Raw genomic sequence first — 16,608 nt, 5'->3', positions numbered from 1 at the left:
TCTTAAATGGTTGAAATCACATTTATCGAATCGTAAACAGATTGTTAAAATTGAAGATGAAAAATTTTTATTTATTGATGTTTTGTCAGGCCTTACTCACGGTAGTCATTTGGGGCCTCTTCTTTTCAATCTATTCTATTCTATTGTTAATATTCGCTGAAATTATAATTTCCTTTACCTTCAATTGATGACTGTCTTAAGTTCATCAGTAAAGGTGCCAGTCTTGGTTATGAAAATCTTTCAGAAGTTAGCGAAATAAAAGCCCTTGGTGTAATTTTTGACACAAAGTTGTCATTATCGGAGAATGTTAGGTTTTTTATACCCTTAAAAAAAATGCATGCATTTTGCTTTGAGGAACTTATGGTTGTCAGAAGTTTTACCCAGCTATAGGACTAGATGTGAATTGAAAGATTTGAAGTCTCTCAAAAAATAGAAGAAAATTCTTAAGAGTTCCTTTTATAAAGCAAATTAAAAATGGCAGAAAAAAAAATCACAATGTTTTACAACAATGACAATGTTTAACCTTGTTTTACGGAAGACTCTCTCATATATTTAAAATATTGTTGCACAAAATAACTTTAGAGACACATTGTGGCCCTAAACACGGGTCTTCAAAAGGAATGGTAAAAAATAAGTCCTGAATTATGATACAAAGATGCCTTGAGGAAACCAGTACGTCGAAAGGATACGCAACTAAGTTCTATATATTTAGTATTCGACTATATGTAATATGTTAAAATATAGAGTTGCTTTTGTTTTTAAAATTAATCTGCTGTTTTAAGGCTTAAATTATAATTTTGGCTTATTTAAAATTGTATCGTGTATAAATATCATACCAAACGGTAACAAAGTCTTACACTCCATACATTTTCTTAAAAAATGCATTGCGAAAGTTTATATTTCTTCTGCATGATTAGTCGTGCGAGCCACTGTATAAAAGCACAGTGAGAATGCACTCTTAACAGTTCAAAAAATCATAAATAAAAGTACCATTTAAAATTTAACGAAAATATCAATTTTTGAAGACGAATCAATCTCTTCAACTTTAATAATCATGTAAGTCCTTTTCTTTGGCTCGAACTATCCTCGTTTTAAGTGAATTCATCTTAAAGAGGATTGACTTTCTCGGACATCCTTTCTCTTGCTTTGATTTTTGAGATTTGAAATTTGAATGCATTTCATTTGTCTAAGGAATAAAACTTTTTCATTTAATTTATTTTTGTCCATCGTTCGTTGTCGTAGCAATGATGATGATTTTCTGTCATATAGTTGCATAATAACTGTTCTAGTATTCGAATTCAAATAAGTTTCCATCATCTCGAAACTTTTTTCTTTTCATTTTTGGAATGATACAACTCTGCAGTGTGTCGTCTCTGTACAACATATGACATATAAGACTTTCTTCAGCATTATGAGCATAAGAGTGTTTCTTTTTTATCTGCTCCTTGTGTCTGAAAAGCTTATCAGTTCTTGACAACCATAAAAGATTTTACATTTATGATTTTAATGGATACAAAAATATGGAGTATCAAAAACCAAATGTTAAATTTTTAGTGTTAGGATAAATAGAAGAACGAGTGTCGAGTATAATGTGAATTTTGCTTTTGATAACTTAAAATCAAACTTTTTACACAAGTTCTATTCATGCTTTGTTGGTTTTTAATAAATTTTGAGTGACTTTTACATAATAAAAGTATGTATAAAATGTATTCCCACAAGATACTGGTTTGATTAATATTTTAGCTTTGACATACAATTTTTGTTTTAAACTTAAAACTTTCAATAGTTTTAGTTGATAGTGATTCATCAGAATTGAATTTAATCCAAATTTGTGTTTATTCGAATTAAATATTGAAATGAAAAAAACATTATCCATAAATGTATGATTTTATTTCAAAAAAACTTTTTGAGTGCAAATTTGATTCTAAATTTGTATTTATTAAAAATCTAAACAATATTGATTGAATTATAATTTAATATGCTTTTACTCAGTTACATTTTTTAAGTTAAGTTAATTTATTATTGTACTTTATTTGTTATTTTCTTTAGTAAACTTGATAATTTTTTTTGTTACCTCATTAGAAAAATAATTTAGAACACAGAACTCTAACTTTGTTAAGAATAAATTGTTTTTTACTTATATTATATTAAATGCATTCTAAAATTAAGTATTTAATTATTTTAAAGTAAGGTTCACATTAATTTATCTTAATTGAATCTATTTTTTCGTATTTAAACAGAAACATCAAATCAAACAAGCAAAACAGCAACAATTGAAATGTATGCACCGAGTTCATATAATGATACAGTCACTGGTGAAACCTTGTCAAGTGTTTCGGAAAAAAGTGATTCCTATTCGAATGAAGGCAGCCAACCTGAATATATTGTAAGTTATAAATTTAATTATATATTTGACAATGTTTATGAAAATTTAAAGTTATATAAAAAGTGCTTTACAGAAAATTATGAAAAATATGAATCCAAAATTGATGTTTTAGAAATGGCTTCAAAAGTTGACTAAGAAAATCAATGTCATTTAAAAAATTGGAATCAAAGCAATGTCGAAAATATTTTTTACGCAGACACATGTTTTGAGACACAAGTTTTGGTTTTAATGATCGATTTAGCCAGTTTCAACAACTAGATCTTTAACAAATTTTATATCAACAATAATCAGTATTGACGATGTAGAAAATGGTCTACTTTAAGATAAAAATACTTGAAACTTTAAAGGATTGTAGAGTGGAATGCCTAAAGTAAAGTCATTTAGTGACATCCCTTAAGTCATGACTAAGACTTATTTCAAACCCAAAAGAAGACCTCAAAGTCGATATATCAAACTAATTACCATTGGGTTCGATTTGTCAAAATGAAAATTTTTAAATTTCTTGAAGTTTAAAGGTCCCTAGAAACGAAATAAAAGATTTTTAGAAAGATGTCTGTGATTGCGTGTGTACGTACGTAATATTTTTTTCAACATTCGGAAAAATTTTGAGAAAAATCTAATTGACAGTTTTTTTTACAAAGAATTAAAACCTAAAAAAAATAATTAACAAAAGTAGTTAAAAATTGATTTTCGACTCAAATATTTTTTTTTTAAATTAGAGATTATGGCTTCCAACTAATTTTAGCCTGTAAGAAATATTACTGTCAACACTCAGAAAAATGTTGAGAAAAATCTAATTGACAGTTTTTTTTACAAAAAATAAAATCCGAAACAAAAATAAACAAAAGTTGGTAAACATTTTTATTCGAATACAATATCTTTTTCAAACGTTAAGATATTGGTTCGAAATAATTTTGTCTTATAGAAAATATTGTTTTCAACATTCGATAGAAAATAGAATTGACCGTTTTTTAATAAAAACTAAAAGCTTACAAAAAAAAAACAATACTAAAACTTGCTAAAAATGTACTTTCGACTTAAATAGCTTCTCAAAACTTATTTTATCTCACAAAAAATATTGTTTTCGACATTCAGTGAATTTTTGATAAAAATCCAACAGTCAATTTTTTTTTTCATAAAAAAAATCTACAAAAAAACCCTACGAACATTTAGTAAAAATAATGTTCGGTCATCAGTGTTATCAGTGGGTCGTCTCCCAGCCTCTTTTTTAAAATGAGTTTGTAATTGGACTGCACTGTTTTGGAAAACGCACATCGGTTCCTTTTGTTATTTGACTTGCTTTTATAAGTTTTTTTTTTGGCAAAAACATCCGTAGTGAAGTTTTAAGTTTTACGTATTACAAATAAAAACTCTAAGCTGGAGTAGAAGTAGATATGAGGGAGTTTTTGTCAACAGACACTGTCATGGAGTCAGAACAGAGCGTTTCATTGCCAGTAGAATTTCTTAACTTATTTGAGCTGTTCGGTTTGTTCTAACATAGGCTGGATTCAAAGACTTTCTGGACCGGAGAATTTACTTTGTATACGCTCTACGTGACCCAGCCATCTCAGTCGTTGGAATTTTATGCTTCTGGCTAAGCCTATGTAGCTTTACAGCTCTTCCAGCTTATCGTTCCATCTCCTTGTACGCATCCGCTATAGTCATAGTCTTTGCTAATGCACCGTTTTACAGGACGATGATGATTAATTGGCTTTTTTGTTGCTGGAGAGATGGCTTTACTACTCAATTGCTTTCTCAGACATTCGAACATTCTTATCCAACCGTGCAGAATAGACATTCCAAACGAAAGGTGCTCTGTTTTTATTGGACGACTTATCATATAATCGACATTGTTAAAGTCTTTCGAAGTCGCGCCACACAAATAGCATTTATGTGTTGATGTGGTCTCGGTTAAAGCATTGCATCCACTCGAGCTTTTTCGGATTTTGAAACATCAGTTGACTGTTTAGTGTATTCAATTTTTAGGGGTCTGCAATAATTTGTCAAAGCTGGCCTAGGGTTTTGCAGACTATATGCATACCACTAAACAGTTTATTAAAACAGAAGGATTCTCTGCTTCTGGACCGTAAAAGCTTATTTATATGAGCTTTGTCCCGAGCTTCCATCGAAACCCCACTTCAATATCAAATAACATTTCTCAAGCTCTTCTTCCAATGTGTCAAAAACACAATCCAACATAGAAATAAGTCGTTTTGCTGTTATATCAAGCAAAGCTTAAAGACTCTCTTCGGCACATGTAGCTGTGATTTTCACCGCATTTTTGCAGGATAACAATATTTCTTTGCATCTTGCACAATTTTTTAAGATGAAATTTTTTCTGGGGCACTCATTCTTATCACGTTATATTGATGCCATGATAGCTTCGCTGCAACTAATACCGCCAAACCATCTTCTCCTCATAAAACTCGTTCGACCGTTATGCAGTCTGTACTGGTCCTTTCATATCCTCAGCAATTACAGCGGTTCTATTATGATGTTTCCACTTTCGTCTTTGCAGCCTTTGGTTCGAAGTATATACACCTTTCGAACTTTATTTCTACTTTTGAACCTCACAACGTCTTCGGCCGCATGCTTCTCTTGCTTGCCTGTTGTTTGGCTGCATTTGCCTGCTGACATACCTCATCAAAACAAGGATTTTTTGTTGGTAGCTGCTCTAGGAACTCAGCAAGTCTAAAGCGGTTTTCTAGTTGCGTCTTGCCATTTCTGCCACAAGTTCTTGATGTATTGTGAGGGTACTTGTGACTCGGTTAGAGAAGGTATTGGCGATTTCTAGGGATTATAGCCGTTTGACGTTGTACCTTCTTTCAGCATCCCTGTTTTGGTCTGGAAACCCGAAGTGATACCCTAGCTACAACAAGGTATTGGTCCGAGTTGATGTTTCCTCCAGGAAAAGTTTGCACATCCATGATTCTGGAAGCGTGTATAACTCAACGGAAAGTTTGGAAATCCATGATTCATGAAGCGTGTATAGCGTCGTAATAATATGATTGTTTGTAGATTGGTCTGGAGAACTCCAAAGTGTGGTAAATCCTTAGTGGATACCATGAGGTTTCGACACCCCCCCCCACACACAAAATCAATGAGCCTAAGTCCGTTATCGGAATTGTTGTCGTGCACACTATTTTTCCTGATTATTCCACCATTGAAATTCTCCCAAGACGCTTTTTCAAAACCAAGAAAAATTCTTATTCCATTCCGTGTTTAAATGACACAAAGTAATAAATGACTAATGAAGCACTAATAACTCACATTTTATTTTTTAAATTTGAATCTATTGTCTTAATTTGTACATAGCCTTTACTATACTAACTTCTATATTTTCTTCTTTTCAGGATGAAGCAAGGAAAAAAGCTGCCTCAACGTATTTGGTTGAAAATGCGGATATGCCACCGCCTCGATACCAAAAAGATGGAACCCTACCGTCTCTCTACCCGAATAATTTAAGTAAGTTTATTTTTTTTTGAAGTATCTAAAGAAAAGAAGTTGTTCAAAAATACTCATTTTGAATTTCAAAACATTTCAAAATTGAATGCCAAAAATATTACATCTTGATCCTGCCATCGAAATCCATTCCTCTAAAATTATATTTTTTCAACCTCTAGCAATTTTGTCGTAATTTTTAATTTAATTTTTTTAAATATTGTTGTTGTTATTATTTTGGTTCTCATAAGAGACTGCACTATCAAAGTGCGAATTAGCACTCTGCAGAGGGATGAATGGAAACTGAGAACAAAAGATAGAAGAATAGAGAATTGAGGTTTATAGAAGGGGGTTAGAAAAATGGGTGGCAGTAGGAGGGGCGGGGTGTGCCAGAGGAATAAAGAATAAAGAAGAGAGTGTAGAATAAACGGAAGACTATAAGGTAATAATACAAATACACACAAAATGTCTACATTGCCTTCTCGCTAAAATGGAAAATCATAAAATGTACTACTTTCTTTTTAAAAAAATAAAAATAAAAAAAGAATATGCAAAAATAAAGAAGAAAATAACAAGGACCAAACGAAACAAACGTACGAAACGAAGAGCCCTCTTTTGTATTTTCTTTGCAAGCACCCCTGGGGGCAAAAAGTGACAACATGACGACTCCCGTTGAGATTTGAAAAATGAATAAATAGATGGATGAAGAGATGGAAAGTACCATTTGGTGCTTCTTTAGCTGCTGCCATACTGCTGCACTACAAACTACAAACTAGGAGCTAGAGCTGAGCTATCTACTGCTCCTCTTTGCTCTCTCAACGTGTTCCACATGAAAAATTATATGTTACCCTATGTTAGATGTCTTTCAATTCGGTTTCGTTCGGATGGTTGTGTCTGGGCTAGGGATATACTATAAGTAGCATTCTACTTCTGATGTTATAAAATATATTCAAGGATCTTCTTCCAAGTTTGACATTTCAACCCACATCATATATTCCTACGTACCTATGCATAAATAGTGTATGCGTGCAGTTGTGTATGTTTGTGCCATGTTGTAGGAGTTTTCGAATCAAAGGACCAAAGAACCAAAGGAGCATTCGAAATCCCGCCGCGCGCTAAACAAATGCCATATACAGCCCAGCCCACACAAAGCCCCCCAACATGACGGAAACTATACTATTTCCTGTTCCTCTGTGTCCTTCTCGTCACCGCATATCCTGCTGCATTCCATACGTCTTGTTTTGATTCAATGAAATTAAGAAAACACATTGTTACAGTGTGTTTTTGCTATTTTATATATTTCTTTGTTTGTTTAACATGACATTTTAAATAAGGGAGAAATTATAACAAATTCTCAGGCCAGGGTTCCAAACATATGTTTTGAACACTATAAATCAATCAGATGTTTTATACTCGTATATTTTGTTTATTGTCCTGGTGTTTGAAATTCAATTGAGTTACTCGTGTTTTTATTTTGGGATATTTTGAATAAGAATGTGACTTTATTTTGTTTTTTTTTTTTTAATTTATTTTAGCAAATTCAAGAACATTACCACATCCAAGACATAATACAACGAATCTTGACCATCGAGCACGTGATGATCAAATGCTCCTTAGTAAAGGAGTATATATTCCGTCCCCATCGCCGGCGCCACCGCCAGATGGCTCTTATTATAATATGAACAGCGATCGATATCTTTCCTATCCACCTATGGTAAGTAAAAATATGATTTCTTTTTAAATTTATATTAAGTAGTTTAATGTACTTAAAGAAATTTAAAGAAAAAACTCAAAACTAAATCTTGAAAACTCGTTAAGTGTTCGTTAACGAATATAGTTCAGCTCAAAGAAGTTCCTAAAAAAGACACTGAACCTATCTTTCAGCAATAAACTTAGGGAATTTTAAGAAATAAATTACACCCTATTTACCTTTTTACTTGTAAAAAAAAACTTAAAATAATGCTCAGGAAGGTGATAAACTTATTTAGAAAACGAGACTGTTACAATTTTAACTACTGTAAAATGTCAAACTAAGCTAAAAGTAAAAAGCTGTCAAAGTGATTTTCTTAGTTGTTGGGCGCTTATTTACTCCATCTTCCAATGCTTTATTTACTCATACGATAGTGTACCTTATAGTACCTAGTCATACAGGGTTATCCATTTTGCGGTTACAAAAGCAAACGTAAATAAAACACAACATGTTTTTTTCATAATATTTCTTTTTTATTATAAAGATTGAAAGTTGACATTATGAAACACTTCATCATTTTAATGACCACCACGCGAATTGCAGCAAGCATCGATTCTTATTGGGCGGTATCTCAGCCATAACTTGACGAATGTTGGTTTTTAAGTAGCCCCACAAAAAAAAGTCCAGCGGTGTCAAATCGCATGATCTTGGTGGCTAGTTGATATTGCCACGACCATGCAATAAAACCATTCGCTCCAGTTGTGTGGCAAGTTGCACAGTCTTGTTTAAACCTCATATTCTCCAAGTGGAATTCTTCAATAGCAGGCAAAAAAAATGCGGTTATCATATGACCATAATGTTCCGCCTTGACGGTGGCAGACGTTCCATCGTCATTTTCAAGTAATAAGGTCCAATCACACCTTCTACGGACCAAAAATGATTGTTGTGCATGTAATGGCCTCTTTTCAATTACTTGAGGATGCTCAGAACCCCAAATACGTCGCTGAATAAAATTTTCTTGGAAACCGGCCGTCCACCGCCTGTTGTTCAAGCTGGTATTCGACTTATCCACGATGTTGTGAATGATCAGCTGGCTTGAGTTGTTGTGTGAACTGAACTTAATATGAATGTAGGTGTAGATCAAAATGCAAAGTATGCATAATGTGACGTAAGACAGTCCTAATTCCTAAAAACGAACGGACACACATTCACTTCCAGCAGCAATATTTTCAGTATTACGAGCAAAACGATGATACAGAGGCCTTACAATATCTGTAGCCAATCCAGTATCTTCAAATTTCTTCACAACTTTGCCGATAGTTGGACGATTATATACACCATAATCTCTTCTTAAGCACGATATGTGGTCGATCGATTTTTCGTAAATGTCAGGCTTTCAACTGAAAACAAAATTGATTTACCAACTTAGTTTGACAGATGTCGAATTGTAGCCCTATATACTTTTGAAATCGCAAAATGGGAAGCCCATTATTATAGATCTCGTTTCCGGGTACTAGGCAGACTATCGAAGCTGACCTGGAAACTCAAACATTCTATTTAAAGCCTTGCATAGCTTTCAACCCAGTAGTTCTAACAGAAATTCTCAAAAGGGAGAACTGGGTGGAATATGACCTTGTCATGTACCGGTTTTTACGTACGGATCCAAAACGGTCTGGTATCTTTTCATATAATTTTCCCCTACAAGATTAACAAAGTTCCCGGACCACAGCAGTGTCTTTCCAGGAAAATTACTCGCAGTCTCGGAAGACCTTTATTCCCACAATTTTTTTAAACAAAAAACATAGATGTCAATTTCTCCACTTTCACAAAGTCAATACTGGTAAAACATGCCAAAGGGAGATACATATGTTCACTCATTCGTCAAGGGCCTAGTCACTGATAAAGCTTCGGTTTCCATCGATCACCGAAATCAAGAACCAGTGAGCGTGGTTTGTAGAAAATTGGGGGACCGCGCCGTCTCAAAACCTACCGCGTGCTGTTGTCATGTGTTCTTTCTGTATGTTCTTTATCTTCTGTCTTGTATTAACGTATTGGGTTATTATTATTCTGTAAATTTATGTGCTGAGTAGAGTGTAATATAAATATGAATGTTCCCTCAGAGAGGTCAACACGGTTACCTTTTATAGGCCACTGTTATATTGATGGAAATGAAATTGCAGAAAAATTGGCCAAAAACGTATCAAAGCCAATAGATCAATTTAAAGTCCAGATTTACCAAAGCTTCCTTTAAACCGCAAACAACAAGCGAGCGGCTCTTGAAACTTGCAGGATTGGAAGAAATACATATATGGCCAAATATTTCCAAAGGAAAAACAATGTACTTACTTACTTAAGGTGGCGCTACAGTCCTGTGTGAACTAGCGCCTCACCCAACAAACTTCTCCATCTAGCTCGGGCCCTAACTACATGTCTCCAGTTTCGCGCTTCAAGTTGGGTGAGGTTACCTTCCACTTGTGCGCGCTACCTGATCCGCGGTCTTCCTCTACTGCGCTGTCCTGTGGGTGTGGATTTGAAGACTTTCCGGGCCGGAGCATTGGTTTCCATGCGCTCTACGTGTCCCAGCCATCTTAGTCGTTGGACTTTTACCCTTCTGGCTAAGTCTACGTCGCTGTACACCCCGTACAGCAGCGCGTCGTTCCATCTTCTCCTCCAATCCCCTTCGATGCACACGGGACCGTAGATCACACGAAGAACTTTTCTCTCGAAGCGACCCAAGGTGCTTTCATCCGCTTTTGTCATAGTCCATGCTTCTGCACCGTATAGCAGGACTGGGATGATAAGGGTCTTATATAGCAACACTTTGGTCCCTCGAGAGAGGACTTTACCACTCAATTGCTTTCTTAGTCCAAAGAAACAGCGGTTAGCAAGAGTTATTCTGCGTTTGATCTCAGCGCTGGTTAACACCTGGTTCTGCGTTTACAGCGGAGCTTAGGTAGACGAAGTCCTTGACTAACTCAAAGTTACTTCTGTCGATGGTGACGTTTTGACCAAGACTTCGGTGTTGTATGTCCTTTTTTGACGACAGCATGTACTTTGTTTTGCCCTCATTAACCGTTAAACCCATTTTTGCCGCCTCTGCCTCAATACTCACAAAAGCCCCATTGACATCACGCTGAGTTCTTCCGACTATGTTAATGTCATCAGCATATGCCAGTATTTGGACAGACTCCAGTGTTGACGTAGGAGCTCACAAGACAGCGCATCACCTTGTCTAAAACCTTTTTTTGATATCGAAAGTTTCTGTTAAGTTGTTTCCAACCTTTATGAAGCAGCGTGAATTTTCCAATGTACCTTTTGCAAAAAAATAAGCTCATCTGATTTATGTAGATGGTGCGAAGACAAAGAGATAGAAGAGGACACCTTCTATTTTCTCGCGTATGTCCAAAAAAAACCAAAAAAAAAGAATGACGATACTTAGAAAATACTTTTAAAACGACCATTGTGACGACTCACCCTAACCACCTAAGAACATTCAGATATTCACGCAAAAATCAGAATGATTTATGGCACCTAAATCCCCAACAACTTTCCTATATCTAACCAAATCCTTAGCATTTCCTGGGAAGCACAATGAATCGTCATTGGTCCAAGTGAGATGTGTTTTGGTCTACCATTGCATCACCAAATCAAATCTAACCTAACCTAAGTAAAAGTTTAAATATACATAATATTAAAAGTATAAAATATTTAGGCGTTCTGTTGCCTTTCACGATTAAAAAGAAGCAAGATTTATTATTGTCAGCAAGGTACATTGAAACCCTGTGAAAGAAATTCAAGCTGTAACAATTATTTTTGAAAAACGTGAGGTCTACAAGTTGAGTTTAAAAAAATACTTAAAATCCTTCAAATCCGAAACAGGTGTTCCACAAGGCTGTATATTGAGTCCGCTGATGTTCGCTCTTTTTATCAATGATATTGAAAATAAATTACCGGGAGGCGTCAACTATGGCGATTTATCTTTGAAGATTTTGCTCTGTGCTGATGACCTGGTGGTGTTCTCTGATAACTCAGTGACATTGCAGCTTCAGATAAATAAACTTAAACAATATTGCGATTCGTGGGATCTCAAAATCAACATTTTTAAATCTAAAATTATGATTTTTAAACCTCAAAACCGTTCAGATAATAACGTACGAAATTAGACATTAGATGGTACCACTATTAAAGTTGTCAGCGAGTATAAATATCTACATATGTAGGTTTTACTATCACTCATAATTTGAACATCAAAAATCATATTAAAGAGAAACTGGTATTAGCCAAATAAACTCGATGTGGTCACATTTTTTTTTCAAGAAGCTTCCTAGACCCTACATCGAAATTTAAGGTTTTTGAGGCTACCATGAACTTTTTTGCTATTTTTTTGGGAATCAAGTGTATGGATACCAATTTCTAGAGGATATGTAAGTTATTCAAAGATACTTTTTTTAAAAGAATCTTCCGTCGTCGCACGCCTAATTATTTTAAGTATGTTAGAAATTTAAAGGCCAACGCAGACTATCTTATTAAAGTTATGCATAGCCCTGATATCACTCCATTGTGGATATTCCCCTTTTACAAATTGGCATGCTCTTGCCACAGCACGTAATTTAGCAATGAATCCAAATGCAAACAACAAAGTAGAATAGAGAAATAGTTTTTACAACTGCATTTCGATGGTTGATGAGGAAATGTACAAAACTAATCTCGAAAGGGCTAGGGAATCACTTTCTAGAACAACCTGTAGCCGTCTTAATTTCACTTTCTGTGATTATAATTATTTCTCTGAGGACCTTTCTGCTTCTGATATAATTTTGATATTCAAAATATGGACTGAAACTCTTCAGCTCAACTACAGGCCACAAAGAACTGACATAGAAACAATTTGTTCAATCTGCAACTCAAAGCAAAACGAAGATTTTTCCCATTTTTTAGCCACTCGTCCTATTTTACAAGAAATCTGTAGACTTCATTTTTATAAAAGCTTTTTTTCGTCTGAAGAATATTTACATGTTTTGAATGGGGAGTATGTTTGGAAATTGCTGGTAAGCTATGTCTCCCTTGCAAAAAATTAAAGAAATTCTTATTTGAGTCTGGTTTGAAGTATATATGTACTTAAATAAAAAAAAGAAAAAAGGTTTGTTTTAGCCAAACTAAAGGCCCCAATATTCCATAACTTGAGCCATTTAGAGTTCGCCTTTTTCCGTTTTAACTAAAGTCCATATTCTCCGAAATCTTTCCACTTCTTCGCCACCTTCAGTTTTTTAGTAAAAAAAAAATTAAACTTAAATATTTTGAACAATCATTTAAAGTACCTAATTGTTAATAGTTTTCTTTTTCATAGTAACACGTCTTTATTGTTAACTATTATTTTTCTTCTTTAAATTACTTTGATACTTTAACAAAACAACAATTAAAAAGTTAATCACATTTTTGTAATATTATTTATATATTTTCTTTATTTTATATTCCATAATTGTATATTGTTTTTTTTTTTAATGTAAATGTAAATGTAAATGTCTTGATAATATTCGGCAGACGACTTGTAAGTTTTTTTTCTATTATAAATTATTATATATCGTTTTTAATGAATAAAGATTTATTGATCTGTCTATCAAAAATAATTTAATCCAACTAATCAAAAATCACGATGTTTCGATGACGCGCATTCCTTCACTCCAATTTGCCAAAATTTCGTTGATGGTCTTAGGCTGCTTGGTTGAAAATTTCTTGAAATGTTAAAATGTTTGCATAACAACAGTCAGACAACAGCTTATTTTTTTGGCATCCGATTATGTCTGATACAGCGGCCGTCCAAATGCATTTCTTTAATTTCAGTAGAAAAAAGTCGGTTAATCTTGTTAATGTTGTTCGTACCGTTAAAGAAATCGTTTTCCCAGCCACATTTTTGAGAGAAAGATGATCCAATGATGGTACCAGTTTACTTCATTCTTTTCAAAAAAATTTGCTGCTACTGCTATAAACGTTCGTCCACTTATTGGCATATTGTGTAAATAATTTTAAAATATTTAGAATAGATCAGATCTTTTAATCTAATACACGTGGTTCCAGGCAGACCTCATCAGCGCACGCAACAATAAACTTCGTTGAAAAGTAGGCCAGAAAGATGGAATCAGTATATGCATCCAAAGTTCTTAGATTGCGTGGATAGTTAAACTACGTAAGAATGGCATACATGCCTCTTCCAAATAAAATAATGCGTTTTGAAAAATACCTAACCTTTATCTCGATTTAAGTCTTTTCAGTATTCACTTACCCCTACTTGAAACTAATTTACCCTAGCAAATAAAAACTAAAAAAATCAAATATTCTTCTAAACTAGAGTCTAGAAATATTAACCCAACATTTAGTAGAGGTCTTCATTCAACATATCAAAAGCTTAAGCTCCTTATTTTTAAACTCATTGCTCTTACTCAACTTATTCCAAAAATATCTCATATCTAGTTACGTTGGTATAAGTTTTAAGAAGATTTAAATTCCGAAAAACTATAAAATGAAGCTTAAACAAGTTGTAAAGTGCAACTATCTTCTAACCTAACGTCGCTGTTGCTGTTGCCGTCGTCGTCGGTCGGTCAGTCGATAGGGTCGGTTGGTGGTCGCTCATCTAACGTACTTTGTGTAGGTACTTGCCACTCCCGAAAGTTATGATGGTTCAGGTTTCAATTTGCGAAAACCATCATCAGCCACCTTGCACTCTGTATAAACTATGAAAATAAAATGTTAAATAAGCAAAGTTAATCTAACAAAATATTTAAAAGCGCAACTATCATGCAACACCTGCCAAATGTTTTGAGGTAAGCACCGCAATATCCAGCTAGATCCTAAAAAACACTCCAAAAACTCCCACACCCACCCCCACTTGTCGTTACTCTCTTGCACTTATCCCTGAGGAGTTGGATCCGGAGGGTGGTTTGGTTATGTGCGAAGTAGAAGGTTGGTTTGGTATTATGCACGTTAGAACTTTTTTTAACTACAATTTCGAACTCTTTGTTTCACAAAGGATATCCACTGCCACTCGTAATACCTTCGTACTCTATGTATACCTTTACCGCACCTTCTAGAACGCCATCAGAGAGTTAAGGTATAGGAATAGGGTATAGGTGCATCTAGGTAGTTAGCTTCGTCATTGTAGTCGTAGTCGTAGTCGTTCGTCCTTGTTTTGGTATAGCATATTCTTTGTGCCGGAAAACACGCAAATGTTCGATTTTAGTCTTGCAAATGTAACGTTTTGTTTTGTGCTTTGTTTTTGCTGCTTTCCCATAAAAAGTTCATGTATGTTGTATAAGCTCGTGGGGATTTTGTTTTCTCTATTTTTTAATAACTGTACACATTATAACCCCCAGAAGGACGCTTTTATCCTTATCCCATTCCATTTCATTCCATTCGCATTCGCATACCCATACTCCGATTCCCATCCCCCCAAATAACAATCCCATGCACATCAGCACATAGCTACATCAGCTACAGCTTCAGCTTGAGCAGGCACTCTGCAAACACAATGTAGCAGTCTAACCGTCTGTTTGTCTTTCGGCTCTTGCTCTCTGGCAAAGTTGTTTGTCCAAGGACTAAGCTTCCAGGGGTAAGGGTAATGCACCCATTTTGAATAAGTGATTATTATGCTAAAAGAATATGTGTAGTGTAACGCCCATGTACACATATGACACATACTCGTATCTACATATATCTTTAGCTATAGGTTCGTTTCTAACTAACCAATGGATTGCTTGCAATATTCAGATCCTGTGTGTCTCTGAATCTGAATCTGGATAAGGATATACTAGCATAGTTCTGCATAGCAGCTACTCTAGGTACTATACCTATCAAGCTTATTGAAGATATTCCACTATCTCTATATCTATATTTATAATTCGGGTGACCATATTTTTCAATGTTAAACAAAAATTGATTTTTAATTGAGATATTTTATTGAGGACTTTTGAGATGTCAATCAATCACTTGACTTCTCAATGATAAGAAGATTGAAACACATTGAATTTCGTACAATCTTCAATACCTAGCTGAAGTATATATCTAGTTGATTAAGAGTAGCTCCCTTATGTAAAATCCAATAACAACTATTTCTCTGATATAGTATTCCGACTACTGATAGGCTGAAGGACAAGGAAAACTATGATGAAAGTGCAGTTTTAGAGGATGCGAATTAAATTATGTTTTTTAAGTCGTGTGATTTTCAAGGTTATAAGTCTTATAATTTTTAAGGTTATGGCCATGAATTAATCTTTATTATAAAGATAAGGGGTTGCCATTTTTTTAAAAATGTTTTCGAGCAATTTTACCGCCACGGATGTCTGGAATAAATACCAGCCGAGAAGCCCAAATTTTTGCCACTTTGGGCTATATGCTGGCTTTAACACACCGAATATTTTGTCCAAGGCATCATTCCTGACGGGCTTATCTACAAAGACAGTCGACTTATCATAACCCCACAAAAAATAGTCTCGCGGTATTAAATCGCACGGTTTTTGAAGTCACTCCATCTACAGGTCCAGGACGCTAGATGCCAAATGTTTTCTTCAATAAATTGATGCGTCGCGAATCATTATCTTGGTAATAAATTTTCACTATTTCATTATGTTATAATGGCAAACTAAACTGATCACAATTCAATTGACAGCTATCAAACTTACCAATTTCGATAGAAGTATTGAAAGTTGAAAACCTCACTTCTAAAAATACACAAATCCAATAAGAACTATTTCCCTAAAAAGAAAACTATGATGAGTGAAACTTAATGTTCTGATTTTAAGGATGCAGGTGTCTTTCCGCCTTGAACCTATTTTAAATCTTTTTCGCTAGTATAATTTTCGACTAAGTAAATAAATAAATTAGGTGGCAAAGCAGTCCTTAGAGAACTAAACCCTAGTGACTTACAACTATCAACCATCTGTGTGCGAGTAATGTTGTCAGGGATGGAGGAGACCTACAGTTTAAAGCTGAATCCGAGCGGCTAACTTGGAAGATTTTTCAATTTCTCACAAGAGCCAGTACCCTTGAAAAAAAACTTTGATGGCACAGGCATCCCATTCCCACAGCTTTTTCTTAAATAAAT

At 34.4% G+C, this 16,608-nt stretch overlaps 1 protein-coding gene across 1 annotated transcript in view; it reads left to right on the top strand.

Moving 5' to 3' along the window:
* Nucleotides 1-16,608, top strand: part of LOC129949337 (nephrin) — a 138,314-nt gene that overhangs the window by 108,368 nt on the left and 13,338 nt on the right. Inside the window, exons 17-19 of the mRNA XM_056060738.1 lie at nt 2,241-2,386; nt 5,740-5,851; nt 7,363-7,541. Of these exons, the coding sequence (XP_055916713.1) occupies nt 2,241-2,386; nt 5,740-5,851; nt 7,363-7,541 (437 nt within the window). The remainder of the gene's footprint in view (nt 1-2,240; nt 2,387-5,739; nt 5,852-7,362; nt 7,542-16,608) is intronic.

This window comes from Eupeodes corollae, chromosome 1 (genome assembly GCF_945859685.1).
Source record: "Eupeodes corollae chromosome 1, idEupCoro1.1, whole genome shotgun sequence".
NCBI classification, from domain to species: Eukaryota; Metazoa; Arthropoda; class Insecta; order Diptera; family Syrphidae; genus Eupeodes; species Eupeodes corollae.
The sequence above is the reverse complement of the archived record's forward strand: the minus strand, read 5'-3'. Positions and strand labels throughout refer to the sequence as shown.